This window comes from Eptesicus fuscus, chromosome 4 (genome assembly GCF_027574615.1).
Source record: "Eptesicus fuscus isolate TK198812 chromosome 4, DD_ASM_mEF_20220401, whole genome shotgun sequence".
Taxonomy (NCBI): Eukaryota; Metazoa; Chordata; class Mammalia; order Chiroptera; family Vespertilionidae; genus Eptesicus; species Eptesicus fuscus.
In genome coordinates this window covers 3,769,694-3,788,767 of record NC_072476.1, presented here as the reverse complement: position 1 = coordinate 3,788,767, position 19,074 = coordinate 3,769,694, and the positions used below count along the sequence as shown (strand labels likewise).

The window sequence follows — 19,074 nt, the reverse complement described above, 5'->3', positions numbered from 1 at the left end:
AGAAGGGAGCTGGAGGAGAAGCCAGGGTATGGTAAAAACACGTGCAATTATCACAGGCGGCTGGTACAACCAGAAGCACAGCAGGTGTGCTCCAAGGGCAAGCTTGTCCCTTCTGAGGAGCCTGGGCTCTAGAGCCAGACAGACAGTGCTGTGGCTCCTGGGTCAGCTACTCCTTGTATTGGACCAAGTTACCTAATAGTCTCATCTGTAAAGTGACAATAACATCCACTTTACAGGGTCGGTGTGAGCAGAAAGGTTCCCAGCAGACAGTAAAGTGCTCGAAGAATAGAGGTAGCCATCGCTGGAGGGCAAGAGTGATCACTTCAAATGAGTTGTTTGCTTGTCAATCTTTTAATGTACAAACATAAAAAAAAGACAAAGCAGAAAGCAGTTTTACATTGAATGAGTAAAGATAATTACATACAGCTGCCAACCCCACAGCTGGATATTGAATCAATACAGCTCCTGCTAGATCTTAACTCCAAGGCTGAATTGTCCCACCCTCCTCACAGAAGAATCAGAGCATTAAGCAAGGCCAACATCCCCTGGCCTTCACTTCTAATCCTCCTTCTAAACCAAGAGGTCAGAGCAGAACGAGGGAGTGTTGCACTATTACCCAGAAGACAAGATGAATGGCACTGGCGACCTCTCTGACTGCTCGGGACTCTGCCACAGAGTGACTTAAGAGGCCCCTGTGTATACAGATAGTTTGGTCTGAATTGTAAGGTTTACAGCAAATACAGGGTGGATCAAATAGTTCTAGGCCAGGGAACAATTGTCACAAATGTCATGTCTTCAGTGAAATAAGACATACTGCTGCCCCCAAATACCCTGAGGCAAGGAGTGGCTGCCTGACCAGTCCATCCACATGGGAGACTCAAACCTGGGACTTCGCAAAAATCAAATCTGGGTACTGAGGGTCCTCCTTCTAGTGAAAGCCAGTGGCCCTACAACAGAATGCTAGAAAGTCTTTTCTTAGTCACCCCTGGTTAAAATGACAGTTCAGGCCCTGGCCGGTTTGGCTCAGTGGATAGAGCATCGGCCTGCGGACTGAAGGGTTCCGGGTTCGATTCCAGTCAAGGGCACATGCTTGGTTGCAGGCTCCATCCCCAGTGGGGGGCGTGCAGGAGGCAGCCGATCAATGATTCTCTCTCATCCTGGATGTTTCTATCCCTCTCTCCCTCTCCCTTCCTATCTGAAATCAATTTTTAAAATTTTTTAAAAATGACAGTTCAGGTCATTTGGGAAAGAGAAATACTAACCACCCTTCCATGTTTCAGTAGCCAACAGGAATCCGGGCCCTGAAAATCCACAAACACTTTTTCTTCACAAGTATGAGCAATTGCAGCAACTGGCCAAATGTGTTAGCAACAGGAAAGCTGAGAGCGACCCATGTGAGTGGGTCTCACGGTGGGGAACTCATGGCCACAAGCAGCACACTGGCTTCATGACTGCCATGCTGGACAGAGTGCCCTGCTCTGCAGCCTGTCTCAGCAGCACCCAGCCATGCACAGGACCAAGAGTGGGAGTGCTACGAACAGATGATTCTGTGTCCCACAGATAACGGTAAGAAGTGACTGTTAATAGGTACGGTTTAAGCGGAGCTTTTGGAGACAACGCCTCCAGATGGTCTATTATTAAAGTCTTAGGAGCTCAGAGCCGAGGATGATTGAGAAATTCGTAAGAATTAAAACACCCAACAACAACAAAAAAGGGTGGGTAGAAGGTGTCAAAGACTAAGAGCTCATTGTAGATGCTGACTGGCTCACTCTGTCCCCAAGTTCATCTTAGAGCTCAAGCAAATTCAACACATGAGACAGAGACATTAGACCTGAGTCAAGGGCAAAAACTTCTGGTAGTAGCTCTTGGTGACATCGATCATCAGCTCCTGGGTACATTCGGGAAGCTCCCCAGAGAAGAGTCCTGGGGAAAGAAAGACCTGGTCAAGCATGGGGAGCCAGGGAGGCCTGCAGCTGAGTCCCGTTTAAACCCCTAGAGAGCCTTTTCTTTCGTCAATATACTAGGTTTTCCATCTTTGGTGCTAACAGAATACTTCCACTGACCACCTTCTGGACGATAAGAATGTTTATTTGTGGGGAAATAAATAATACTGCTCTCAAAATGGAGAAATCTATTCCAAGTAAAAGAGCTTAGCACATTATTGCATGATCTGAAGTTAAGGCAACTCTGACTACATCAGGGGTTGTTCCAGACAAGGACTGGTCCATCCCTTGGATTCTGGGGTGACACCTCCTGGGCAAGTCAGAGTGTGCATTCTCAAGGTAAGAAACTGCCCTGCTATTCATACAATGGAATGAATCCAACATGCACCAGACAAAATATGGGTCAGAGTAGAACAGAAATGTGCTATATACAGGGAGAGAAAAGATGGGCCTCAGATTGAAGGATATGCAGGAGAGAGGCACTCTCTACGCTATGGCTGGAAGTGTAAACTCATATGGCCATTTTGAGGAGTAATTAAGGAATAGCTAGCAAAACTTTTACAAGTTCATACCCTGTGATCTGACAATCCAACTTCAAGTATCTTTTCCACACATAATCTTGCCCAATTGCACAAGGTATATAAAAGCATCAATGCAGCAGTTCCTAATCATGAAAACCCAGGTACTATACAACTTCTAATGACACCTTATACAGGGCACAGACTAATTATGCTGTGGTACATTTATGCATTCAAAGGAATGAGGTGTGCCCTGGACAGTGTGGCTCAGTTAGTTGGGAGCTGTCCTATGCACTGAAAGGTTGCTGGTTCAATTACCAGTCAGGGCACATGCCTGGGTTGTGGGCTCCATCCCCGGTGAGGGACATGCGGAGGCAGCCTATCGATGTTTCCCTTTCTCCCTCTTCCTCTAAAAGTCAATTTTAAAAAATTAAAAAAAAAAAAAAGGAATGAGGTGAATCTCTACATACTGACAAGAAAAAAATGTCCAAAATGTACTGTTAAGAAAGCAACTTTCCACACAGAAGAGTATGATTTTGTTTATATAAGCATAAACAGTTTCATATATTCATATTATATACCCATATACCTATATACTCATATACATACAAACACATACATATGCACTTTTATATATATATATATACACAGTGAGAGAAAATAACAGGTAGAAAAAGTGGTCTAAAAAATTAACACAATTTTGGGGGGGACAATTGATAATTCAGGGACCTTTTACAAATAAGCAGCCCATGTTAGGTTTGAAAATACGTTTGGTCTGCTCAGTATTTAATCTTTCTTAAAAATTAGTAGCCAAGCCCTAGCCGGTTTGGCTCAGTGGATAGAGCATCGACCTGTGGACTAAAGGATCCCAGGTTCGATTCCGTTCAAGGGCACATGTCCAGGTTGCGGGCTCGATCCCCAGTGGGAAGAGTGCAAGAGGCAGCCAATCAATGATTCTCTCTCATCATTGATGTTTCTATCTCTCTCTCCCTCTTCCTTCCTCTCTAAAATTAATAAAAATATATTTTTAAAAAGTTAGTAGCCAACATTTAGTAATTCAGAGATATCACATAAACATTCAGATTTTTAGCTCCTTGTGATATTTAAGATCTCATAACTCTCTCCCCCACTCCCTCCCTTCATCCCTCAATCTTTAAAAAAAAGTGCATTGCTAGAGAAATCTCTTAATCTCTTTTAACTTATTAAAGGTCCTTAGAACCAACTTATGGCTGACAGCAGAAGTCAGGGAAGCACTGCTAAATATTTCAAATCCAAAGAAACACTGTGTTTGGTGCTTCTGATGAAGGATCCAAGCTGCCTGGGACCTTGGTGGTCATTGTATAAATGAGGAAACTGAGGCCTAGAGGGTGGGTTGTTCAAGGTGTGAGAGCTGGGTAGTGAGGAAGCCTTGATGTGCACTTTGAGCCCTTATTTAGAGTTTAGTACTTTCTGCACTGTAATAAGATACTTCCCATGTTCACTTTATGTAGTTTCACAACAAATGCTAACCATCTAAATGCTTCTGTTGGCAATCTCCATCTATACTAATAAAAGGGTAATATGCTAATTAGACTGGGAGACCTTCTGGACGTCCTTCCAGACAAAGACATGGTGGTGGGGCCGAGGCAGAGGCAGTTAGGGGTGAGCAGGCTGGCGGCGGGGAGGGGGGGACAGTTGGGGGTGAGCAGGCCAGCGGGGGAAGGGGGGAGGGCCAATTGGGGTGATCAGGCCGGCAGGTACAGTGGTTAGGGGCCATCAGGCAGGTGAGCAGTTAGGAGCCAGTGGTCCCAGATTGCGAGTCGGACATCCCCCTAGGGGTCCCAGATTGGAGAGGGTGCAGGCCGGCTGAGGGACACACCCCCCCCAGCCCCCCTGTACAAATTTCATGTACTGGGCCACTAGTCTTTAATAAGAGGCACAGGGTTTCAGGAAAACTGGCATTTGTGTTCATAACCAGCTATGATGGACTATTACACTTGACCTTAGCCAAAAGGCCAAGCAGTGATAATGATGGGCTATTACTTCAATCATTTGCATAATCTGTCTGGCCTGGGGGCCTCTGAGTTTTTGGCTGCTGGCCGAGATTTTCTGTATGATTTGGCTCTCAATTTGTTCCGTGACTCAGTTTCATGGTGTGGAGTCCTCCCTGACTCCTGCCATCAGCCCTAAGTTGGTCTAAGGACCTTCAATAAGTTAAAAGACATTAGGAGATTTCTCTAGCAATGTACTTCCTTTTTTTTCTTTTTTAAGAGAGAGAAAGGGAAGGAGACAGGGGGTGAGGGAGAAAGAAGAGAAATAAAATATCAATGTGAGAAACACTGATCAGTTGACTCCTGTACGTGCCCAGAATGGAGATTGAATCCACAACCTAGGTATGTTCCCTGACTGGGAATCAAACCCACAACCTTTTGGTGTATAGGACAACACTCCAACCAACTGAGCCACCCAGCCAGGGCACAATGCACTTCTCACCTCAAATGAGGTGTTTATCTGACAATCTGACCTAGCACTGGCTGAGAACAATTAGACTTCTTCTCAGTGGAACCCCATATGAGGAGAATTGCTAAATTTGTCTCTTCTTCCTCTGCAAAAGCAGAGATGCATGAAATAACAGAATGGCCAATTTCTGCCCCAAAGAATCTGGGTGGACAATACTGTCCATCTTTGAAACTCATATTCAGTTATCTGAGTAATGAGACTGTTTAAACTGGAAAAACAAGCCACACAGTAGCAGATATCCATCTATGAATTTGTGATGTGCCTGAGTATACATCACAGAATTTCAATCATGTAAACATGTATACTAAGAAATAACTGTTTCCCTGGCCGGTTTGGCTCTGTGGATAGAGTGTCAGCCTGCAGACAGAAGGGTCCCAGGTTCAATTCTGTCAAGGGCACATGCCTGGATTGCGGGCTGGATCCCCAGTGGGGGGCATGCTGGAAGCAGCCAATCAATGATTCTCTCTCATCATTGATGTTTCTATCTTTCCCTCTTCCTTCCTCTCTGAAATCAATAAAAAATATATATTTACTTAAAAAAAGGAAATGATGCTTAGGGTGGGGGAAATGAGGTTCCATGTTCCTTTGATTTCAGTGTTTTCCAAGCTTTCTAGGATAAGCATGTATTACTTGTTTCCTCACATGCTGTGTAATTAGGAACTTTTGGCTCAAGAGGGGTTTTACCTAAGAGCATTCTGTCAGCCAAGGTTGAGAGGTGATAATTTACTTCTCTCAGCTGTCCTAGAGTTGTCACTGGTATTAGACCAGGCTGTATGTTAACTTTTCAATTTGGACATTCCTGGGCAGGGCAGGAAGTATAAGTTCAAATCACCAACGAATGTGCGCAGAAGGCCGTAGTTGGAATTCTCTGGAGACTTCCTTTTCCCATCTAGCCGCCCACGCCAAGAGAGACATGCCTCTCTCTGCTCTTCCTGTGCTGGTGGCAGACATGTTCTACATCAGCTTTTATGGAGGGACACCCTCCTAGAGGCCCTCTGCCATGTGTGGATGCAAGGCGCTCTCTTCCCCACACAGTAACACCCCCTCAGCCACTCCTTTCTGAAGACAGCGTCGACTGAAGCGTGCTCCCAGTGTCCACTTCGTTTCCTCTTTACTTCTGACCCGTGAGAATGTCTTATCCAACTATGCGTTTAAAAGGATACCTGTCATATTGTAAGCAGCGTTCTCACGTACTTTGTAGCAGAAGAATGTTTAAGTCAGCTAGACTAACATACTATCAGAGACAGAAATTGCCTGCATTGCTTTTGTGAAGGAAAAGAAAGGAGTTTTCCTAATCAGTACCGACGGTTACCTGGGCAGCCGGAGAAGACGGTGAATGGTGGGACCACCGTTTCTGGAGGTAGTACTGTGTTGTCAAGAATTTTGCAGCAGTCTTTCAACACACACCGGCGCCCCTGAAATTACAGTATTATTAACAGGAAATAGATCAGGAAATAAGAATAAACATGGACGGCTATTTTATATTCTCTTCATCTGTGATATCTTACAATAGCCAGGGATAGTGACAAGAGGCTTGGCCACAATTCCCTGCTTCAGATGGTACCTGACAAGCAGGAGGAGGTAGGAATATGAGTGTGAGTGTGTGTGTGGGGGTGCACATTTCAGGTGGAGGTTATATAATGGGACAGTCCAGGTTATCTTAAGCATTACAGACTATACGACATTCAGTCTTCTAAGGGTTCTATTTAATTTTCTTTTCTTTTTTTAATTTAATGGACATATGCTTCGCTTGCTCAACATCTGTTCCCCTTTCCTCTGGTAACAGAAGGTATTTCTGTTGGGAACTACCCCTATGCCCAGCTCAGCCCATGTGCTTCAATTTCCATCCCACACTCTAAACGCCAAGCTGGCCACAGAGACTGGTCTAGAGCAGCGGTTGCCAAACTTTCGGACCTCACAGACCACCGGTTGGCGACCGCTGGTCTAGAGAATTGGCATGTGAGCCAAAAACCAGTCCGATGAATCTCAACATCAGGGATTCTGCTGGGACCACTGGGGTTTGGAAAAGCTCTTCTCAACGAAGTTTCTAAAGGATGGGACAGAAACAGGAGCGCTATCTTGTTTCCATGAGGAAAGACCCTGCCTGAGAAGCTCGCACAGAAAAGCAGAAAGGAAAAGGAGGCTGATTCTCACTTCCTCATTTGAAGCCCTAGAGCCACTTATGCAGGAAGTTAGAATCCACTTCTACACTAATGATTCGTATTAGTCCATTCATCTGTTTGAAGGTGCAGACTGAGCCTTATGTCTGACTTTATCCACTGCCATCACCCACGGCATTCTGAGGGTAAGAGGATGTCTGGGAGAGCCATCTGTTCCATGGGTTCAGGGTAAGGAGAGGCTCTGAAAACAGTTTAGAGGTGCGCCTCAGGCTACTTGTTGTAAGTTTTGTTCTGTACCAACTTACGTTTACATCACCAGGCCTGTAATTCACTGTGTGAATTACCAAAGAATTTCACCAAAGAATATGAACGACACTTTCATTTGGTTGTGACCAAATTTTCCCCATTATTAAGTGCCCAAATATACCCAATGCATTTCCAGGAATTAAAAGATAGATTAACAGATAGATTGCCAAGTGAATTTTTTACCTCTAAAGCCCTTATATTTCTAAGGACGGAATTTCTTAAGTGTCTACTAATTATCTCTAGCTGGGTGGACAATAGCTTTGGCAATACTTGGCAACATCTTTAGCTCAGAAGCAAGTCATTACTGCAGCTATTCATCCTCCTTGCAAAGTTCTCTTCCATGAATTCCCTGATATTGGCAATTTCAAAAATCCAGCTGATGACCAGCTCCCTCATAATTTCCAAATGACTCAAAGATGGTATCTTAGCTCCTAATAACTCAGACTAAGCACATGGAGCCCTGAATGACAGGAAAGAGAACGTGCTATGTAAGGCACGATACATTCACATACAGAGATCTGTGCACAGTGGGCCCTGACAAAGAGGAACAAGGGCCCTGGCTGGTTTGGCTCAGTGGATAGAGCGTGGGCCTGCTGCAGACTAAAGGTTCCGGGTTTGATTCTGATCAAGGGCACAAGTGTGGGTGTGGGCTTGAACCCCAGTAAGGGGCATGTTTCTATCTCTCCCTCTCTCTTCCTCTCTGAAATCAATAATATATACATATATTAAGAAAAAGAGAGAGCCGAAACCGGTTTGGCTCAGTGGATAGAGCGTCGGCCTACGGACTGAAAGGTCCCGGGTTCGATTCCGGTCAAGGGCATGTACCTTGGTTGCGGGCACATCCCCAGTAGGGGTTGTGCAAGAGGCAGCTGATCCATGTTTCTCTATCATCGATGTTTCTAACTCTCTCTCTCCCTTCCTCTCTGTAAAAAATCAATAAAATATATTTAAAAAAAAAAATCTTTATAAAAAAAAAAAAAGAAAAAGAGAGAGAGAGAGAGAGAGAGAGAGAGAGAGAGAGAGAGAGATGTAACAAAACAAAACAAGAGGAACAAAGGACACGAATCTTCTCACTATGTACTACCAGCCTGCTTTGTCCACTGCTGACCATTCTGCCCACTCAGAGAATGATGTTCATTTTGGTTTCAGAGCTTTCTGGGTAAACAGATCAATTAGATATCAGCAAAATAAAAAAAAATGTAGGTACTTCTTAGGCATAATCAATCGGCAATAGTGGAGAAGGTTAACAGCTAAAACTACTTCTTTTTCTTTCCTGGAGAATTTTCCTGAAGGGGTCAAGAAGTGCATATTGCTAGCATGAAGCTACCTATATCTCCTGATGCAAGTTATTCAGCATCTCTGAGCCTTAGTGTCACCTATGAAACAGGACATAAAACCAACCTGCAGGGATGCTGTCAGGATCAGAGTGGTAAATGCACAACTCACAGCACAACAGCGCCTACTAATACTGCCTGTTGGACTTTTCCCGCTGGCATCTGGGCAATTCTGATTAATACCTAAAACCTCACATATTCAGTCAGACTACCACGTGGATGCTATAGGAAGGACCTGTGTGTCATGAGGCACGCCAGACTCTTTGAAAAGATTCTCACATTACTTAAGAATCTGTAAGGTTCAGCAAATGAGGACAGTACTACCACTACTGAACAATGACTATGACATGACAGTCAGCTGATACATTGAAAAGTGACCCTAGCAGCAGAGCACCTGACGATGGGACTAGACTTCCCAGGCCTGGGAATAGCATCTGGCTATGACCTTTCAAAGGTCTGCTGCAGGGCTAACGGACAGGGCTGAAGGACTAAGCTGCTACGCTGAGGTCTTCTTGGCCACAGGACATACCGGAAAAACCCAGCTGTGGCTTGGAAAGCCAGCTTGTCAGTGGGATGAGGGACAGGCTGGATTTCACTCTTTCCCCTTCCTTCCACAGCAGGCCAAGACAAAGGCTTTCTATCTCTAACACTAAGCACTCTGGAGGAGCACACCTGGCAAAACAACCACCCCCCTTGATTCTGAGTAACAAGTCAGGTTGGAATGTTCCTCGCAGCAATGTGTCTGCCCTGCACGGTGCCTGTGGCTCCTGGAACATTAGATGCACAGCTGCTACGAGTATTCTGATACTCCAGGATCAGAGTCTCATCCAGAGCAGAGAGCCAGCTCTGTATTATTAGGAACAGCCATGAAAAAAATATGAAAAAATATTAGCTTTTCCTAGAAGCTGGTCTGAAGTACAAATTTAAAGTGAAGGAAACATTTTCCCTAAACAGAGTTTGGCTCTGATCATTAACATTTTTATAAATCCTGCCTGAAATCAAGCTCCTCATCTGTGAAATGCCAAGAAACACAGCCTTGTGAAGCACAAGTGGGACCAAACAAACTGACGCCAAGTCTCCTGGGACCAGATCCTACAGGTTCTGCTGAGCAAGGTGCTCCCATGCACCCTGCATGCCCATCACCCTCAACTACCTGCAGTTCCCCTGAAGTCATGTCCTGTGGTGACTCTGAGCCTTACACATGCCAGCCTCTTAACCGAAATGCCCATCCTCCCCTCGTCTCTGAGCCAGTTTTACCTCACCCTTCACTCACCCCTCACCCCACCAGACAGTAAGATCCCTGAGGTAAGGCAACAGGCAGGACATATAACAGCATGACCATTCAATACCACCTGGATTCAAATCCCAGCTCTACTTAATAGCCTCATCACTCCTATAGTATCTAAGATCTTCAGTCTTTGCATCTGCAAACAGGGACAACAACAGCACCTACAACCCTCTTGGATGACTGTGAGGAGTAAGTGAAAAAATGAAAGGAAAGTGTTTAACATCACAGGGGAGAGGGTCAATAAAGATCAGCCATGATCATGAATGCCTAGGAAAAAGCTCCAAACGAAATAATAATGCCAGCGGACCAGAAGCTACTTCTGCCTTGTCTGGTCACAGAAGCAGAGGCCCACTGATGGGAGGGACAGGAGCTAGAGGGCAGTGAGGCTGCTTAGTCACCAAGTCACCGTACTCACAATCACACAGTTCTTGCCAACATGAACGTAAGAGCCAATCTGAGCTGCGTTGACCACACAATCTTCCTCAATAAAAACATGGTCCCCAATATGTAAAGGGAAGAATGCAACCCTATAAAAAAAAAAAGACGAACAATGGTCAAGGTGATATATTTCTGGTCACGGCTTATAAAACTATAGATCCTAATCTCAAGTTCATTATCTTGTCTTATTAAAACTGTTCCTAGCAAGGAAGGAATCCTCAGGCTAGAGAAATTCTATAATTTCCCCAGTATTTTGTCAGAGATGGCAAATTTACATTTCAAACTTTATACCATTATACTTTTCCTACTAGTTCAATATCAGAAATATTAGAGCAAGGAAACAGCAAGGCAGAAGGGGCAAGATGTTCTAAGCTAAAGGCACTGGCACCAAATAAAAATGAGCGCCTGAGTGCTCTCATTCCTGCTTCCTTTGAAAATGCTCACAGATCACATTTTTAATAATCCTATATAATAAAGAGCTAATATGCTAATTAGACCGAATAGCCAAATGACCTTCCAGACATCCTTCCAGATGAAGCCGGGCCTGCGAGGGCCAGCCATGGCTGCGAGGGGCTGTGAGGGCTGAGCACCTTGCACGAATTTCATGCATCAGGCCTCTAGTCTGCTCTATAATATGCCAGGGACTGACATCAGGTTTGTGGGATATAAATGCTAGCACCCAACAATCTGAAAATGTATATATTCCTTCATTTTGCTGAGTGCCTACTATATGTCAGACTCTATGCTAGGAATTGGGGATACAATGGCAAAGATAAACAATGTAACCCTTCCCACAAGGCGCTTACAATAAAGAGAACAAAATATATAAGTGATTATAAAGCAAGTAGTTAGTTAGTTAGTTAGTTAGTTAGAACTGAGGAAATGCTACAGAGGAAAACTACCATGTCATGTGAGAATATAACAAGGAATGGAGGTTTGGTAAAAGCTTAATTGAAAGAGACATATATAAACCAGGACTTGGACGGGAGTAGGTGTCAGTAGGCTTTCTGAGGGCTTCTAACATTGCTCTCATTCTCCCGGTTTCCTAAAGTGTCACGGACAGTGGTTCTGTGATCATATTTACAAGTAATTTCAGCACCTTAGGATGGAAAACATTTGGACTGGAATGAACATAAAGTAGGTGGATGTTCCTTGCCTCTTTCCAGCCCTGGGTTCTATTCTCTCAGGAGTATTTTGTCAGAGATGGCAACTTTATATATATATATGTGTATGTGTGTGTGTACATATATATGTGTGTGTGTATGTGTACACACACACATATATACACACATATACACACATATACATACACATATACATATACATATACATATACATATACATATACACTGAGTGGCCAGATTATTATGATCTCTGAAGGCATAATAATCTGGCCACTCAGTGTAGACTGACCACAGAGTTGGGATTTTAAAATAAGGTTTTTCCATGTATAAGAACTGCATTGTGGGTAGTTGGAAAGAAGCAGAGGACTTACCAGCCAGAGGCTGGGGGCCACTATCTCCTGGTCCCTTGACATATCAAGATTTCCAAGCTTTCCCTTATACAGAAGTACACTGAGTGGCCAGATTATTATGCGTTCAGATATCATAATAATCTGGCCACTCTGTGTGTGTGTGTGTGTGTGTGTGTGTATTTATATTTATATTTATATTTATATTTATATTTAGAAAGCGATGTCAAATTTAAATACTCTTTAAATTTTCCTGAATTCACATTTTTAGTCTGTATGGCAATGAAGTCCCTGATCTCATCATAGTCTACAGCACTACCATTAGTTCTTTAATCTTAAGTTAAAAATTCCAAACTTTTTATCATTATCAGGTTCTGGGACATGCATATGTGTGGAACAAAGTCCCTATCACCTCCTGTTCAGGTATTGTTGCTATTTATACTTTCACATTTCTATATTTCTCACGTGGACCATTCTTATTTACACATCCCTCCACTCACCAACAAACCCCTACAATATGCCAGACTCTATACGAGGAATTGGGGATGCAATGGCAAGGATAAGCAATGCAATGTTCGTTCTCAATGCTTTTCTTGGACCATACCTAGCCCAATAATGCTTTTAGCAGAAAGTGGAGTCAGCACCTCCGGCACAGTATCAGTCACTACACAAAATCACAAAAGGGAATCTATCACAAGGTTTTCTGGTTTCCCCCAATAGCCTTCTGAGCTAATGAGTGAATAATTTCTTGTGAATGCTTTAGCGTGACTCCCTACTCCAATCCCCGTATATCATGGAAAGCCTGGAGCCCAACATCATTAGGAGAGATGCAGGGTTATCCCTGCATGATTCACTCCTAGCTATTAAAGTCAGTCTGAGTTAGCGGCTCTCTTCTCTGTTCCCACCTTACCTTGTTCAGTCCCATGTGACAGGACTATCACATTACATAGTGGTGATCACATTATATAGTAGCTATGTGTTTATGTAAATACTGGTGTCCTCATGCACGGATTCATGCACATTGAGAGGAAATTAATTAGAAGAAATATTTTAATATTGCTATTCACCCTTACTCTATAAATATCAACACAAAGCAGATTATTATTGTAAATCACACAGGGAGAACAAAGGGTAAAATATTTAACTGCAGCAGTGTTTGACTATATTCTGCAGAGTGAGAAAACCTGAAGTCATTTTCAAGGTCCTCCATTTCTTACTTCTTTTCAGTCAGGTCAAGTTTCTAAACTTTCTAATTCTCTGTTTTCCGGCTAATGAAAAGAAAATAGGATTCTACCGAGTCTCCTATCTACCTACTCCAGAACTTCTGTGAGGATCAAATGAGAAGAGGCATGGAAAACGCTTCACAGACATTTGGTTAAAGTGTAAAATGTTTGCACCTGGCTATAAAGCAAGTCGTGTTCCTGGGCTGAAGAAACTCCAAGGAGGCTAGCTGCTAGGGAAAGGAAGCCGGGCCTTGCTATATGACGTCATTACCCGGCGCCCACAGCAACTGTTTCCAGGCTGGGCTGGGCTGGGCTGTGGGCCGCATTTTGCACCATGGGGTCTTGGCAGCGTTGGCTGCGATTTGGTGGGGTGTCGCTCCTAGGTGGTGGCAGGGCCTGTGTGTTGGGGGAAGCCGAGTGTTGGTTTGTCAGCGCCAGGTTCATGGTGCCGTGTATTTTTAAGTGGCCAGTGCATGTCATGGCAGCTTCTGCATTGAGTGTCTGCCCCCTGGTGGTCAGTGCACATCATAGCTACTGGTCGGGTGGATGGACACATAGCCTTTTATATATATAGATTTCTACCACTAGGTTTGAAGAACCTTGAGGTAGGCCCTGGCCAGGTAGCTCAGTTGGTTAGAGCATCATCCTGATACGCCAAGGTTATGGGTTCAATCCCTAGTCAGGGCATATACAAGAATCAACCAATGAATACATAACTACATGGAACAACAAATCAATGTTCCTCTCTCTCTCTTCCTTTCTCTCTCTCTCTCTAAAAACACGCACACACACACACACACACACACACACACACACACACACACACAAAACCTTGAGGCAGGAATGCTATTTTATCCATCTTGATATGCCCTGCTTATAACTTAGTGACTGGCATAAGGAAGTATTCAATAACTGCTTGTTGAATTACTGGATGAAATGTAGATGGTGTCACACGTAGGAACCAGGAGAGAAATTAGCTAAGGAGAAGGGAAACAAAGAGAATACCACCATGTAGGTAGAGGGGCCAGTTTTGCTGCCCTGTCCATGGCCTTTCTTGACACTCCTTATTCCCACTGTGAGATCAATGGGCATGACTTGACCTGCCCTCGGGTCACAGCTATTAGACCAGGGGTGAACACTTAACTCATGCTGAGCCAAGCAATTCCCTCTCCCATGAATTTTAAATAAGACCTAAGTTCTCTAGTTGTTATCTGCTGGAAGTCTAAAAGGAGAAATGATATAAATAAGGGGCTGCAGTAGCAACGTCAGCTCCAGAGGAAAGGGGAAAGACAATCCGAGAAAGAGGAGAGGGAAACAGAAGTGCAGAAAGGACAGATAAATACAAAGTATCATTTTGGAGACAGAGATACTAGATATACAGAACAGTTGTCTTGATTCTGGCAAGGTGACTACTTTGGGGTTCTAGTTCCTCAGAAGGCTTGGCCTCTTTTTCTACCCTGAGGTTCCATCAAATATGCCTGTGTCTCTTTAATAAGAACCCCCTTTGCTTTTGCAGCTTAAGTGGATTCTGTTTCTGACAACCAACCAACCATCAACCGGACTAGGACGACCACCACCAGAATTCTTACTCAGCATCTCCAACAGCGTAGACCCATTCCTTGCACCACAATCAACACATGGAGACCACCACCATTAGCAGCAGCTCGCCCAAGACTGAAACAAGATAATTAAGTTACATACCCTTTGCTGAATTTCTTGAACGGTGGCCTTATGACACTCCGACTTTTCACAACACAATGACGTCCAACTCTTACATTTGCCAGATCCCCTCGGATAATACAGTCATTCATCACAATGGTCTATAAAACAAAGCACACTTAAAAATTACCAAATAGATGAAAACATAACAAAAAGAGCAGGTTACAAGACCCTCACTGAGAATTGTGGTATGAGTTACTGCAAGCATGTCAAACTCATGGCACACGCCGCATTTAAATAACGAGTTTGGCTGCGAGTTTGACACACTTAATCTACTGAGTCTAATGTCTACCTAAAGGTATAACTTGTAAGATTAAGACCTTGTATGGAGCCTGATTTGAACAAACCAACTGTAAAAAAATATCTTGAAATACTGGAAAGACTAAACGTGGACTGAGGATTAGATGATATCAGGGAATTACTAATTTTTTTAAAACTTGTAAGAGAATTGCCCTCATAACACTGACTGCATGGTTTACTATTAAAGTTCCATCTCCGTAGCCTTTCTTGAGCCATGGACAGTGACTTTTATCTGCATTATTACATGTGTGCATCACAAGGGTAAGTTCAGCCCAGTGGGAAATTGAGATATGCCAACAACAGCAATTACAAAAATGTCATGATCAGAAAAGAGGCTTATGTACATAAAAGTGTGACGGAGAAACTGATGAGAATTGCTGACAGTGAAATTACCAAAGAGAATGATGTTGTGGCCTCCCCAACCGAGTGGGCTGGCAGGAGCTTGAATTCATTATTGGAGATGAATACAATTCTTTCACAACATCAAAAATTAGTTTTGGCCGAAACCGGTTTGGCTCAGTGGATAGAGCGTCAGCCTGCGGACTCAAGGGTCCCAGGTTCGATTCCGGTCAAGGGCATGTATCTTGGTTGCGGGTACATCCCCAGTTAGGGGGTGTGCAGGAGGCAGCTGATCGATGTTTCTCTCTCATCGATGTTTCTAACTCTCTATCCCTCTCTCTTCCTCTCTGTAAAAAATCAATAAATATATATTTTTTTTAATTAAAATAAAAGATTAAATCTCTTAAAAAAAATAGTTTTGTTGCCCAGCCAGTGTGGCTCAGTGGTTGAGCATCAACCTATGAACCAGGAGGTCACAGTTTGATTCCTGGTCAGGGCACATGCCTAGGTTACAGGTTCAATCCTCCATGGGGGGCGTGCAGAAGGCAACCAATCAATGATTCTCTCTCATCATTGGTGTTCCTATCCCTCTCTCCTTCTCCCTTCCTCTCCGAAATAAATTTAAAAATGTATTTTAAAATATTGGTTCCCTTATCAATGTCAATCAATCCAAGGACCCAAGACTTAAGAGTATTTTATTATCTTGTCCGGGACCTAAAGTGTTTGGTCTTCAGTCTTACTGTATTACACTTCAAGATTAGATTGAATATTGGTGTGGAAAAAAGGGTGGTAAGAGTAGCAGTTTTTAATTACCATTATCAGGAAATTTTTGTGTAGATCAGGCCAATAATTTTTATAAACTATAAATGATTATTTTTAATTTAACCTTTTGCACTTGGATGTCAAGTGTGACTCGACACGGTTAGCATTAGAATAAAGGAATCGAGAAAAAAGCAAGCGAGTGCAAAGGGTTAAAAAAAATATTTTTATTGATTTCAGAGAAGAAGGGATAGGGAGAGATAGAAACATCAGTGATCAGAGAAAATCATTGATCAGCTGCTCCTGCAAGCCCCCTACTGGGGATCAAGCCCACAACCTGGGCATGTACTCTGACTGGGAATCGAACCATGATCTCCTGGTTCATAGGTCATCGCTCAACCACTGAGCCACGCCAGTCGGCAATAAGTGATTGTCTTTAATAAATACATAACAAAATGCAATTTTTGTTGTTTTATAAAGATTTGAATGTGTGCAAAAAACCCCACAACTGCTTGTAGCTGAAGATGTTCCCCTTATATCACAAGCTTTACCCGGAACAGCCTTTGACTAGGCCTCCCTGAATGAACAAACATTTATTGGGAACACCTGGAGTAGACCTAGTTTATGCACCTCCTTGGATTTACTCAGATCCACCTGCCCCCACGCCATGGCTGCTTGCTCAACAAGAGTCCTGGTGGCTCCTGACTTTGCCTTATCTGGTAACACAACTACCTCCAACTTCATGCTTCCTGAGGGGGACTCACTGTGGTTCTGGTACCTCTCCCAATGTCTGGACTCAGATTAAGTGCTACTCTGCAGGGTGTGATATCTGGCTTCCCCAGAGATTGCCCAGAGAGGTTGAATAACACAACCCAGAAAATTGGGGGAACTAATGCCCCATATTTGTTAAAGTGTAGGTATTCTTGAAATGTCTGTTGAATAAATGAATGAATGAGGTAAAAAAAAAAAAAAAAAGTGTATATGGCTGGGATTGCAGCTCGAACAGTAAACAAGGCACCAGATCATGAGGAATTACATATGCTGAGCATAGAAGCTTGGACTTTTTTCCTAGAGGATATAAGGATTCAATGAAGGTATTAGCCGAGGATTGGAACAAGTGAATGTTCATTTTAGAAATATTACTCTTGCCAAAACCGGTTTGGCTCAGTGGGTAGAGCGTCAGTCTGCGGACTGAAGGGTCCCAGGTTCAATTCCGGTCAAGGGCATGTACATTGGTTGCGGGCACATCCCCAGTAGGGGGTGTGCAGGAGGCAGCTGGTCGATGTTTCTCTCTCATCGATGTTTCTAGCTCTCTATCCCTCTCCCTTCCTCTCTGTAAAAAATCAATAAAATATATATATTTTTAAAAAGTTAATTAAAAAAAAAAAGAAATATTACTCTTGAAGAAGTCTAGAATCTGAATGGAGGAGGGAGAACTTTTCACTGTAGGGAACATAACCCTTTAGATGACTACAGTGGATGAAGGTAAAAAGAGATAATGAGCCTTATCTAAGTTGATAGCTGGGCTGAGGAAAAGAAATAAACTAGAAGTACAGGAATCTGACCAAGCCTCTAGACCTAACTACCAATTTACAGGGAGGAGGGGGGAATGTTAATACAATCAGCCAAATTCAGAAATTTGAAAATTCTACAGAAGAGTGATCCAATTTCCTCAATATAAAGATGGCATAGGGAGCCCTGGCTGGTGTTGCTCCCTGGTTAGATCGTCAGCCCCCACACCTAAGAGTCACAGGTTCAATTCCTGGTCAAGGGTACATACCTGGGTTTCAGGTTCCATCCCTAGCCCCAGTTGGGGTGCATTTGGGAAGGCAACCAATTGATGTGTCTCTCTCACATTAATATTTCTCTTTCTCTTTCTCCTTCTCTCTCTCTCTCCTCTCTCTCTCTCTTTCTCTTCCTTGCTCTCACTCTCTCCCTCCCTCCCTTCTGCTCTCTCAAAAAATCAATGGAAAAAATATCCTCAGGTAAGGGGGGGAAATGACAGTTTCTACATGGGGAGAAGAAGGGGGTGGAGAAAAAGAACTGTGACAAATTAGAAACTTAAGAGACATAGTAACCAAACACAATGTGTACTTGACCTTGTTTGGATCCTATTTTAAAGAAACCAAATGTATGCCCTGGCTGGTTTGGCTCAATGGATAGAGCGTCGGCCTACGGACTGCAGGGTCCCAGGTTCGATTCCAGCCCAGGGCACATGCCTGAGTTGCTGGCTCGGTCCCCAGTAGGGGGCGTGCAGGAGGCAGACTATAGATAATTCTCATCATTGATGTTTCTATCTCTCCTTCTTCCTTCTTCTCTAAAATCAATAAAATATATTTTTTTTAAAATGAAAAGAAACCAAATGTAAAAAGACATCTTGAGATATTAGAAAGACCATGGACTGAGAATTAGATATTAGGAAATTACTGCTTTTTTGAAAAAAAAATTTAACAAGGATACTCAATTATTTAAGTCTATAAATATTAGTGATACATATTCAAAATATTTATGGGTGAAATAATATGATGCTTGCAATTTGCTTTAAAATACTCCAGGTGTCCTCCCCACCCCAGTGAAAATACGTTTGGGAAATGATAATGTCAGAATATTGCTAATTGTAGAAGCTGGTGAATTTATTATATGGTCTCTCTACTTCGTTCATCTTAAAAGTTCCATAATAATACTGCTCATATAACAAGGAATGAACTACTTATTCACTAATATATGGAAGAACATGAATAAGTCTCAATAACATTATGCTAAAAGAAGACATCAAATATTAAATTATTTCAACTATATGAAACTCTGAAAAATGTA

At 43.1% G+C, this 19,074-nt stretch overlaps 1 protein-coding gene and 1 pseudogene across 2 annotated transcripts in view; one reads left to right on the top strand and one right to left on the bottom strand.

Moving 5' to 3' along the window:
- Positions 1-332: 332 nt before the first annotated feature.
- DCTN5 (dynactin subunit 5) overlaps positions 333-19,074 on the bottom strand; it is a 31,690-nt gene continuing 12,948 nt past the window's right edge. For both annotated transcript variants that reach the window (XM_054714435.1, XM_054714436.1), the window contains 4 exons: positions 14,842-14,960; positions 10,424-10,535; positions 6,273-6,375; positions 333-1,923 (listed from right to left, as the gene is read on the bottom strand). In XM_054714435.1, coding sequence (XP_054570410.1) covers positions 1,826-1,923; positions 6,273-6,375; positions 10,424-10,535; positions 14,842-14,960 — 432 coding nt within the window. In that variant the 3' untranslated portion in view covers positions 333-1,825. The remainder of the gene's footprint in view (positions 1,924-6,272; positions 6,376-10,423; positions 10,536-14,841; positions 14,961-19,074) is intronic.
- LOC114226807 (protein mago nashi homolog) lies at positions 15,442-16,962 on the top strand (annotated as a pseudogene).